General features: G+C 42.1%; 1 protein-coding gene across 1 annotated transcript; it reads right to left on the reverse strand.

Annotated features, from left to right (window-relative positions):
* Window positions 1–2,552: 2,552 nt before the first annotated feature.
* On the reverse strand, window positions 2,553–7,896 carry casq2 (calsequestrin 2). The gene is made up of 11 exons (XM_069153978.1): window positions 7,374–7,896; window positions 5,538–5,622; window positions 5,280–5,380; window positions 5,048–5,159; window positions 4,512–4,585; window positions 4,305–4,435; window positions 4,146–4,191; window positions 3,989–4,043; window positions 3,451–3,551; window positions 3,219–3,293; window positions 2,553–3,087 (listed from the first exon to the last, which is right to left on the reverse strand). Exons 1-11 carry the CDS (start codon window positions 7,608–7,610, stop codon window positions 2,800–2,802), a joined length of 1,305 nt encoding a protein of 434 aa, XP_069010079.1. The 5' UTR covers window positions 7,611–7,896; the 3' UTR covers window positions 2,553–2,799.
* Between the last annotated feature and the right edge of the window lie 2,027 nt (window positions 7,897–9,923).

Genomic DNA, 9,923 nt, shown 5'->3' on the forward strand with positions numbered 1-9,923 from the left:
GGGTATGAGGTGTCAAATGATTCAGCCAACTATCATCAAACACCTCAGTTCCTACCTAAGCATGTCAACAATTTACATTGACTCACAATAGAGACACAGGCTCTAGGTTGGTTCACATGAATTGATAGGTTGCGTGCACATTATGTATTTAGTGCACATAAACGCCACATCTGCCTGCACATGTAATGTCATTGGTGTGCTGCAGAAAATGTCTGCACGCCTAACCTGGAATCTACTGTAGGCTAAAGTTCATGATGTTTTCACCACTATTCTTCTACGGGGCATGACGTGTGGGTGCAGCATATAGAACTGTGCACCTGTAATGGGAAACACAATAGTCCACCACTCTGGTGATAATAGCAAATCGATCAATGAAATATCATATAACGGGGTACACTCTCATCCCCTGCTCAAGACACCTGTGCAGCAAAATAAAATAATGCTTTTACTGATATTATTGGACCTTTAATTTTACAGTGTCTACCACAAACACCTTTCACAAAAACAGTCAAATGTGGTAAGAACACCTGATTACGGCAATTGGAGGTCACTGAAATTCATGTGGAAGAACAATGTTTCCGTTGTTTTCTCCGGACCACTTCATTTTCTGACCCGTGACGACATGTTGGGTCGCGTGTTGTCATTCAACCTCTGGCTGTTGAGGTAGTTTCCAGAGAATGATGTAGGCTTCATGTGTGGCTTCATAGTTCTTTTTATTGTTTTATTGTTGTTTATCGTCCACCCTACTTCTGAGTTTCTAACTGATTCAGATTTTTATATATTACTCCTGACTTTTCTCAAAATGTTAATACACCCGCTCATCGCTATAATCACACTCTCAATCTTGACCTGACATATAGCGCGTAGATACTAAACATTTAATCCTTGAATCCTCAAAACCCTTTTTGTCTGACCATTTTTTTATGACATTGGAATTTACTGTAATGTTATACTCAACATATGGGGCCAATTTCTGTTACAGTGGATGTCCGATAATGCTGTAACCAAATCTAAGGAAGTGATTCAATTATTATTTACTTCAATGGCAGGCATTAATACAATGGAGGGCAGCTACCGAAATTCCCACACAGGTAGATGATGTGGGATATCGATCTGCTTAGTGCATATGAGGGCTCATATGTTGTAAGCTCCTTGGTTGGTGGGGGTGGTGGTTGTCTTCCACCAAAAAGTCATGTGTATTGATGTATCCTTTGTTGGTTGGTGGAGGTGGGGGTTGTCTTCCTTCACCCCCTGGAGTCCTCCAGACAGCCGTCTGTTTCTGTTAATGCCTCAAAGAACAACAGTATGTGACCCCACAGGTTGCAGACCACCTCCTGTGACCTTTTGGTTTGGCCAAGCAGTATCACTCTCATTTACATACACAGCCTTTTGTCTACACCTTAAGATTGGTAGTTGATGGTACTACCTATATGTAAGTGATATGATGTGATATATATATGTGTTGTATTGTTGTGAACATAACCTAGCACAGAAGCTCAAAATATATACTGACTGTAAGCATTGTAGAACACATTGCTTATGCAGGAACTTATCACGTCGGGGTCACGTGGGGTGCAACTCGCTATCAGGCAAAAGGAGGTGTGGGTTAAACGGAGGACAGTGGAAAAGTACTGAGACAAACATATGCAAATGTTCCCGCCTCGTATGTAACGCCTCTTCCTATAGTATAAGTGTATGTGCCGGAAAGGGGGAAGTGAGACTCCAACAAAGAGACCTCTGGTTGATGTTGGGCTCTCCAAGATGTCTTGTATGCTATGCAAGATATCTTGTATGCTATGCTTAATAAAAAAATAAGCTAAGAACTAAAACTGCCTAAAGACTGCCTCTATCAACGGACTCGGGGAAAACAATTGGGGATACAACAATGATCATGTCGATCGTGCTGCAGCTTCGTTACTCACAACGCTGGAGAATGTTGCCCCTCTGAAAAAGAAAGTATTAAATCAAATGAGGCTCCTCGGTACGACGCAAATGCACTCTTTAAAGCAGAAATCTATAGTCTGCTGGGGTACCGTCCATGATGCTCCGGGCACCTCTTCTCTCTCTTTTACTCTCCATGCACTTATAGGCCACCATTGCATTTCATTATCTATATGCCTTCTGTCTCCTGTAGTTTTGTTCATTGTTTGGTGTTTCTCGACGCTGTTCGCCTCGCTACCGTAGTTTTGTGGTTTCTTTTGCAGGTATCTTTGGCCCTGGAGCTACATGTTACTGGCATGTGGTTACTGGCCCCGACAAACATACGTATTGTCTCTTGTATCTCTATACTGTTCTTTTCTCTCTCTGCTTTCCTCTTACCCCAGCGGCAGATGGCCGCTCACCTTTGAGTCTAGTTCTGTCTGACTTTTTCCTTTTATCTATCGCTCATGGCAATGGGTTTATCCAATTAACACAAAACGTAATAGATGTTTATGTTAAATCCACATATAGCTACTTACCAGCTATATTATCATCCTCAACACTTTTTGCCAGTTGAGCTGCTTCCCTCTGTTGATCGTAAAAGAGCTTGCACCCACAAAATGCCACTCACGGCTTTTTTATTTATATTTTTCCATTAGTGGTCCAGATATTTAAAGACCCATTAAGGCGTATTTACATGGTCAAAAACTGACATTTGTGGATATTGAATATACTTAATATTATTAGCAGGCACATATTCAGTACAAATCTTCAATTTTCAGTGAAAAGTTATTTCTATCTGTCTGAAATCCATATTAGGCTCAACCTGAAGAATAAAGACTGAAAAAGAGGTAACGTTTAATTTTCTCAGGCATTGAATTACTCATCATCATCTTCATCATCTTCTTCATCGTCATCCTCTTCCTCTCCGTTGTCATCTTCGTCATCATTCTCATCATTATCCTCATCATCATCATCCTCCTCCTCCTCATCATCATCATCATCATCATTATCATTGTCATCCTCGTCCTCATCCTCATCATCATCATCATCATCATCGTCCTCAGTGTTGACTTTGCCAGAGAGCACATCTTCAATCCAGTCCTCCAGCTCCTGAGCTGTGGGCAGATCTTCCTCATCCTCCATTTCTATCCACACACTGTCCGCCTACACACACACACACACACACACACACACACACACACACACACACACACACACAAACACACACACAGGTTAAACACTGTCAGGACACTGTCAACATCCACGACAAGTTGGACATGTTGTCGGGGACTTACATCTGTAACATTAACGACTCCAATCTGAGGTCTGAACAGGTCCACCTTGAAAGTCTTTTCCCAGTAAGGAATCAGCTGAAAGGAGTCAATGACAAAAAAAATTAGATAGCATAAGTTTTGCACATTGTTATCCCAATACTGTATCTATCCACATCTTTCCTATTTTTATGTTTCACTGCTATGTTGTCTGCCTGCATCTCTGTCTGTCTAAGTGTAGAAATGTTGGGCGCACCAGGGGGAAGTCATCAGGATCAATCCAGACGATGCTGAGGTCAGGTAGGTGAGTGTTGTCCCTGGCCACCTCCTTCAGGATCTCCAAGAACTCATAACCATCTGGAAGAAAGCAAATTCATATAATAACAATTTATAACTCTTATATTATATCTGCACTGCACTGCATTGTCTTTATTTGTGAGGCATGCTTGTGGTGAATAAACAAGAAGGTCCCTCAGGACTTCTGCCAAAAATTGTTGGTGAGGAAGTTCTTAGTTTTGGGACGGGCAGCCGGACAATCTGAGAGCACATCTAAAAGATGATCTCTAACTGGTAAATCAACCTGCCTTTTAATCACTGTTTTATGGCCATTGTTTACAACCTTTTATATTTGTTTATTCCTATTGTTGGTTTATCACTCACTTGGTTTGTCAGGACAGAAGAGTTACTGCATACATTTCTGTGAGACTCTTATGGCTACAGAAATATGCTACAAAGTCTCATATATTCCCTTTAATAACAAACAGCAGTACACCACTATACAAGAAGGCTCTCACCAGGGTCCTCCTCCTCCGCAAAGGCCACAATGTGAATGCCCTCAATATCATCCTCCTGAGAGAAAGAAAGAGAAATGTCAGATTATTGTCACTGTCAGGGAAAACTAAAGTTATTGTTTGTTGTTTCTGTTTCTGCAGCCAGGCAGCCATCACTCACCCAGGTCTCATACATATCTTCTGCACGTAGTTTTCGAAGAGTTGGTCTGATGGCACAGAGATCACATTAGGTGTTAGAAAATATGTTTGTTTAATACACCTCAAAAACATGAATCACTAAAAAGGAGTCACATTTAGTGCAAAATTTATTCCGATTTACCGTCTGTGTTCAGTTATGAATTCCACCAGCTCCTCCTCGGAGTGAGGCTTGCCTGGGATGGTGATGGGCTCCTCCATGAACGGTTCATAGAAATCGACCTCATTTAGTTTCAGAGTCAGCTCCTTGGCCACCTAAAGCAGCAAACAGATATCATTAAAGAGGAATCCTTTGTCTGTTTACGTGTTTGTGTGTTTGCCTGTGACTTACAGATTTCTCAAATGTTGCAAAGAACTTGATGTAGGGCTGAAACTGCTCTGCAGCTTCTTTAAAAGCCTCAAAGTCTGAGATGATAAACAACAGGAAAAAGGAAGGGTTATGTACAGTTCAGTGCTCCATTTTTCTTGTACTCTTGTTTTCATGATCACACATCTGTTGTTCCTTTCTTTGGCTGTTGTACACTGGATATTTGCACATCAGGGAGTGGAAATAGCTCAACTTTAACCTCAGTTTTAAGCTCCCACAGTCAGTCAGATGTGATGTAGCTGGAGTTTATCACTGCAAGTAAACTACACTAGACTCAGTTGTTCCAGAGCACGTGAGAGGTGACCAGGCAGTGGCAGCTGCGTGCGTAGCAGTGGTAAAAATGGATCTGTAAATCCATGGAGATGAGGGGGTTAAAATGCACTCATGTTATAATGAAGGGCATGAGCCACAGAGAGCCAATCACAGACCCAGCTCACAAAGCAGTGAGATGTATTCAGGCTGCAAAAAAAAAAAAACATTTTACAACCATTAACGCTCACGCTCAGAGTCTTCACTCTTGAAGTAACCGATGAGTCGGATGTCTTCCTCCATCCGATCGAAGGCTCTCAGCTCCAGGGCATTTCCTATCACCTCCACTGGCTCCTCTAACAGCTGGAGACAAACAGATAGATTGGGGAGAAGATTAGCTGGTAACACCGTGAGCTTGTAACTTTGGCAGGTGGTGATTAGCACTAGCAGCTGGGAATCTGCCCCTCAAATAAGTCCACTCACATCCAACAAGAACTCCACCAGAGTGTTAGCAGAGAGCAAGCCGTCAAACTCGATCACCCGATCGGCCTTAAAAACATACACACTTCCCTCCTCGTCCAAGCCTGTGATCAAAGGAAAAACATACCATTAATTACATTTACAGACTGTTCCTAAAGTTATTTGACTCTTAACTACATAATTGTGATCAAAGGCGGTTCTCTTTCAAGATTTGTCAGTCCCTATCAGATCAGTTAATAACAAGTAGGCGTGAATATTCACCTAACTTCTTTGCCACCTTTGCATCTTTGTGGGAGTCAACCATTCCAAACCCAATGTCCTTTTCCTCCATGACCTGAGCAGCAAGCTGCAGCCAAGAGAAAAAACATCATGAAGGACTTTATTGTAAAAACAGAACTGAGCACATTAGATGAAAAGAAGCAAAACCAATAAAGAGTTCTGGAAACAAAAACACCGGTTCAGTTAAAATGTCAAATGAGGCTGCATTTTCTGAAAAAATGAATGGGCGCTTGACAGCAGTACCAAAGTTGGCAATATGACAGAGGTGCTCAAGCTGCCCACAGGCCATAGAGATAGAGTTACATAATCACCCAGACTGCTTTGTTCTAAATATAACCAAAGTAAGCGTGTATATAATTGGCTTGGCAATTGTTGTGTGAAGTACAGTAGATGAGCTCTCGTAATATTTGGACTCTCCTGCCACAAAGGATGGAACAAGCTAATGAAGCTGAAAGTATCCTGTGCAGTTATGGACCACAAGTGGTATGTAGTAGAGAATTTAATGGATGCGTGTGTAGGATTTAAGGGGCCTTGTTGGCAGAAATGGAATACAATATTCATAATCATGTTTTCATTAGTGTGTAATCACCTGAAACTAAGAATTGATGTGTTTTCATTACCTCAGAAGGAAACCTTAATATCTAGGGAGTGACTCCTCTTCCAGCCTACCATGTTGCACCTCCATGTTTCTGAAGAAGCTCAGAAGAGTCAGACCAAACACTGGATCTGGAGATGGCCTTTTGCGTTTTTCAGGAGTTTCGTGGCCAGTGTACGGGTTGGTTGCAGTCTGCAACCTCACCGCTAATGCCAGTAAATCCTACACATTGCTCCTTTAAAAGTGGATCCCATTTTGTTTTGCTCACCAGGGCACTCATGCACACATGAAGGTGTGCAGAGTGTACACAGTGTACAGGCAGTGCAATTTAGATGTACCTGTCAGTTTCACACTATTCCATGCAGCAGCAATAGCAGTAAAGCAAACTGCCATCAAAAAGATGTAAAGGTAAACAGTGAACGATTTGTTTGTCAGAAGGAAATCTCCACGGGACACTATGGTATAAAAATAATTAAGACCATTGACCAGCAGTCACTCGTGTATAGTAGACGGTGATTGGCATTTACAAATTCGTTGGAAGTGGTTTCATGGGTGCCTGACTTCAGCAGCAGGGCCCACCTGTGTCGTGTAAAATCAGTGAAGCTAATATCAGGACTGCACGTCTGAGCTCAGATTACCTTCAACATATCAAAGAGCACTCGCCCTCCAGCCGTGTGTAATATGAGATCAGGCACAGTGCACAGTTTCCTACTATATGAGATTCAAACAGAGAGATTTGATTTATGTATCATTTAGAAATGTTTCCAGTTGCTTAGTTGAGTTCAAATTTAAAATACCTTTCAGTCTTAATTTTGCTTTGACAGCAGAGAGGAAAAGGTAGCTGTGCCCTTCATGCGAGTGGCTGAAAAACATAATACACATGAGCTCTTGGCCTGTTTCTGCCATCAGAGGAGTGAAACAAGGAGAGTTGGCTTAGTGCATTTCTAAGGGATGGAAGTGCACATTGAATTAGGCTGCAATAACCTTAAGTGACGGTGCTGCATCTCACTGCCACTACTGTGCACTCAGAGAGTACTGACCTTGAGGTAACTTGTACAGACTGACATTAGAATTGAAAGCTGTGGAGTTTTATATCTCACCAGTTGCCTCTCTGCTTATTACCAACAAGGAGTTTCTGATACGAGCGTGTTTGACTGGATTTAATCTGACCCCACACCTCTTCTTTCCTAACTTCATGCATTTTTTTCCTCCTCATACTTTACCTCCAGCACCAACTCAGTCATCTGGTGTTGTTTCTGCAGTTCCTTACTGTCTGGTATTGGGTCATGGTAAAACAGACAAAGCATGCTGTGCTTCTTCAAGGCTTTCTTGTAGTTGTTGTCATTGATATCAAGAACCCGGTCTTTCCCGTCATACTGTGGGAACTCCAGGCCCTTTTCAGCTGAGGCCAGAGGCACAAGGCTCAGGCAAGGGAGCAGGAACAACCACAGGGAGAGCATGGTCCAGAGCCACCACACACCCCCAGAGTATGATTTGGTTTTCAGAGTATGAAACTGAAAAACTGGAAAGGTCACTAAAGGCCCGTGAAAGGATGGGAAAATGTAAAAAGTGCTGCAAGAAGATTTTGAGGTAAAAAGTGGTCCGGCAGTGTCAATTCTCAAGCATCCCCAGTTGTCCAAAGAAATCCAACAATAAAGTATCCTCAAGACCCAGAAACTCTTTCTCCCACTGTGATTACTCCTTCATGCCTCCTCTCTGCATACACAAAGGCAAAAGAGGAGCACTGTCAGGCCTGTGAGGTACTGGGAGGGTGGATACCATACATAGCAGCAATCCTCTTCCCTAGCCATGCAGGATAGGCCCATTTTTAGGAGACCAGTTGTTTGAATGCTAAAAATAAAACAGCAAGTGAGAAAGGGAGATAGCAAAGGATGACGTTGGGGGTTTAATAATGATGTACTTGCTCCCTGTGATTTCTCTTTGAGGAACTCATTGATGTTGGAGGAGAGAGCTGAACCCATGAGATTTGGGGGTTCAGTTATTTTGAAGTGTTAAAGTCTATGAAGAGCAGAAACACTGGACATGAGGTTTGGTGCCACAGTAAAACATGTTGGTGTATTTTAGGTGACAGCTTATGGGACATTCTGCCAACAGGTGTGCAAAAGACACATCAAACAATTTGTCTGTATGTGTTTGGCACGTGCAATGTGCTATCTGACCAGGGGCTGAATATCTACAGTATATATAATAACTTTTGCTTTGATTGAGGTGTGGTTTTCCTTGTCTTGATGGTTTGGCATTACTGAATGTACCCTATTTCTAAAGTTTCCTTTATTTTTCCAGTCTTTTCAAACCTACACACTTACTCAAAGATTTTCCACCTAAACTTCATACCTAATAACCACGTTAACTTTGTCCACACTGCTGACAATTCAGCAGCAGCTGCACCTTTATTTTTTTCATCTCTGCTCTTGTCTCAAGTACACGAGTTGTGTAAAAGGTCCTGCTGCGCTCTGTTGGTAGAAGTAGGTATGAGCTACTGAATCAGAAGAGCCACAGTAATAAAGCTCCTGAAACTTGTGATCCTCATGCAGGGACATGCCCTTTTCTCAGCAGATACTTTGGCACATCATAGCAGGAAAATTACAGGTTTAATTGATGGCATTAAAAAAATATTAGTTGACTCACTGATGATTTAAATGATTTACTGGGACTTTTATACTACTGGATCCCTTATAGCTCTCTTATACTTTTATTTAGCATTTTGGTTTGGCCCCTCTTGTAGCACTCAAGTTTACATTGACTCCACAAACCTGTTAAAACCTGATTACCATGTCAACTCAACATGTATAAATCAATGTATACAATGTATAAAAAAGCTTCTTGCGATTTGATTTTGATTTTTTTGATTTTATACACTTTATTAATCCCCGAGGGGAAATTTCTTCACTACAGCAGGGGGGCTCTCAGGGGGGAGCTGCTGCAGCAGGCTGCCACTAGCGCGGCGCCAGGTAACCTGACCTGAGGTGCATGTTTTTGGATGATGGGAGGAAGCCGGAGAACCCGGAGAGAACCCACGCAAGCACAGGGAGAACATGCAAACTCCGCACAGAAAGGCCCAGGACCGGATTCGAACCCGGAACCTTTTTGCTGTGAGGTGACAGTGCTAACCTGTCAGGAATGTTTGGTTTTTCAGTCTTCAAGTGCCCCACAAGTGTTCAGTAAGGGTGAGGTCAGGTGTCTGGGGAGGAAACTCCCCGACAGTCATCTCTCCTTGGTCTTCTAAAGTTTTCAAGTAGGTCTCACAAAGCTTTGAGGTGTGTTTTGGCTCATTATCCTGCTGCAGTGTAGGAATCACAAAGTTGCAAACTATTATGGGCAGGTGTCCAAGTCCAAGTCTTCATAATCATTGCTTGCGTTCTATAGCCATTTTATAGGAGCTCACTCCAGATGGCAGTATAATGCAACACATTTAAGAACCATATTCACATGCACAATTTTTTAGAGTGAAAATATGTCAGAAGTTTCTTCAAATTAATCTTCCTGTTAAGTCCCATAAACACACATATGTGTTACATATTAGCTAAATGAAGGAAATGAAATGGGGTCCTTATCTAAGGTGATTTGTGAGTTGTCAGTGTCAACAGGCAGGAGTTATTAGAGATTCATTGTCTTGCTCAAGGACACTTCAGAGTATTATCTGTTTTCTTACAAGAATGCTTGAAACTGTATCCTGTGACTCTTTGAAGGAGTTGTGTTTCTTCCCCCACAGAGACACATTGCTGAAGGAGAAAACTCCCCCAACCTCTGAT

This window comes from Embiotoca jacksoni, unplaced genomic scaffold, assembly GCF_022577435.1.
Source record: "Embiotoca jacksoni isolate LCO1_2020_lvr unplaced genomic scaffold, fEmbJac1.0.p SCAF_2, whole genome shotgun sequence".
In the NCBI taxonomy this organism is placed as follows: domain Eukaryota; kingdom Metazoa; phylum Chordata; class Actinopteri; family Embiotocidae; genus Embiotoca; species Embiotoca jacksoni.